This window comes from Aplysia californica, unplaced genomic scaffold, assembly GCF_000002075.1.
Source record: "Aplysia californica isolate F4 #8 unplaced genomic scaffold, AplCal3.0 scaffold00377, whole genome shotgun sequence".
Classification (NCBI taxonomy): Eukaryota; Metazoa; Mollusca; class Gastropoda; order Aplysiida; family Aplysiidae; genus Aplysia; species Aplysia californica.
In genome coordinates this window covers 75,433-77,363 of record NW_004797647.1, presented here as the reverse complement: position 1 = coordinate 77,363, position 1,931 = coordinate 75,433, and the positions used below count along the sequence as shown (strand labels likewise).

At 44.0% G+C, this 1,931-nt stretch overlaps 1 protein-coding gene across 1 annotated transcript in view; it reads left to right on the top strand.

Moving 5' to 3' along the window:
- Nucleotides 1-1,931, top strand: part of LOC101850350 (leucine-zipper-like transcriptional regulator 1) — a gene marked incomplete in the record, with an annotated part of 26,873 nt that overhangs the window by 12,840 nt on the left and 12,102 nt on the right. Inside the window, 2 exon segments of the mRNA XM_013085462.2 lie at nt 249-368; nt 1,309-1,401. Coding sequence (XP_012940916.1) covers nt 249-368; nt 1,309-1,401 — 213 coding nt within the window.

Below are 1,931 nucleotides of genomic sequence, written 5' to 3'. Positions count from 1 at the left end.
GTCAGGGGGATGTGAATAGCTTGTGTGGGTGGGGGTGGGTTTTTGTGTGTGTGCGTGTGTGTACTGGTTTATGTGTGTGTGCGCGTATGAGTGTGTGACGGTGTGGGTGTTTGTGTGATTCTCCGTTTGGACTTCTCTGTTGACACCCACTCCTTGGCGCTCATATAACCTTATGCAGTTGTGAGCGCCGTAAAACCTTACTAAAACAAAACTAAGACAGGTCCTCTCCGCCGCATCTCTCTCCCCAGACACCTCAGATCCCGGCGGGCCGACTGTTCCACGCGGCGGGGGTTGTGGGCGAGGCCATGTACATCTTTGGGGGCACCATCGACAACAACGTGCGCAGCGGAGAAATTTATAGATTCCAGGTCAGTTGAGAGAGTGTGTGTCTTCCAGGGGTGTCAGTTGTCCCGATAATAATAATAAGAAGAAGAAGAATAGATTGCATTTATATAGCGCTCTATCCCATACTAATATAAGCTCTGAGTACTTTACGTCAATCACAAGATCTGTGAGCGATTCACACAAGATGAAATATTTCACAGTTGCAGGAAGAACTAGTTCAACCTGATAAAGAAAAACTTTCACAACCATACGTTAATTCTGTACACTGAGAATCCAGATTGATGAAATTGTCAATATTGTTCACTTTCCGTAAATAGTTTAGATCCACACCATGTATTAGACGTTGCTGCTGGCACATTTGGAGTCTCCCCACGTACATTTCTGTGGCGGTTGAAAAGTTCCAACATTTTTTTAATGAGTTTGGTTGACACCTTTGATATGAGTATGTGTGTGTGCGTGCGTGTGTGGGTGCGTGCGTGTTTGGGGGGAGGGGATGTCCTGCGATTGACTCACCAAAAAAGGAAAGATGCCTGGGTTGCAGCGACTATCAAAATGGATTTTATTTTTTACTGAAATGAATTTACACAGTCAGCTTGAGATTTTACTTCTTTTTTTTTTTAGAATCTGGTGTCGGAGACCATTAGGGTAAACATGGCCGACGCGTACATTTTACCGTTCTTATAGATGTTTGTCTGGCAGAAATGTTCATTACCATTGATGTCTTCCCGTAGGTCAATTCTTTAAAGGAACATTTTACTGAGGAAATTTTGCTTTCATTGGACGTTCTTGAGCTTTCGTTGTATTGTGAGTTTTCGTGCCCCCCCCCCTTAGACTCAGTCCTGTGGCAGACTGGCTTTATATTTGTTCAGAGGACCTGTCTCTTCCACAAAATGACGCTGCTACAATTGTGTAGTTACCGATACTTTATCATTTCTTTCCTGTATGGTCCTCTTCCCCTCCCAGTTTTCCAGTTACCCGAAATGTACACTCCACGACGACTACGGGAAGCTGCTGGAGAGCCGACAGTTCTGTGATGTGGACTTTGTCGTTGGAGAGGTGAGACGAGAAACACATGTCACACTTTTTAAAACATCTCTTACATTGTTATCATCCGGTGCCAGACCTGCAACAGACATCGAGGATCATGGTTCTCCTTTTTATTTGTTTGGTTATAGAGAAAACAGCATATTTGTAGACAGCCCCCTTGTGCTTTAAAGCAAACAAATTATCTGCTTTCAATAATTTAAAAAATGTTACATGGTTTTCCATTCATTCCTTTGCTCGGATGCTCTCAAAAAAGCTACATTTCCCTGATCTTTCCCTGTTACCCATTTGTTTAGGTTCCCTAAGTAGGTTGCTCTGGGCCTACCCCTGCCCCGTTTGCCTTTGATTTTAGACCACCAAGTTTGCCTTGATAGTTGAAGCAGACTTTGTGCTGTTGAAGCTAGAGAGGTGAGCAGAGTAAGTCTGATTCCCTGTTTAGACTTCTCTTTTGACATCCACCCCTTGGCGCTCATATGACCTTATGCAGTTGGGAGCGCCTTAAAGACCTTACTAAAGGACCGATAGATGACTGTCATGTGTTG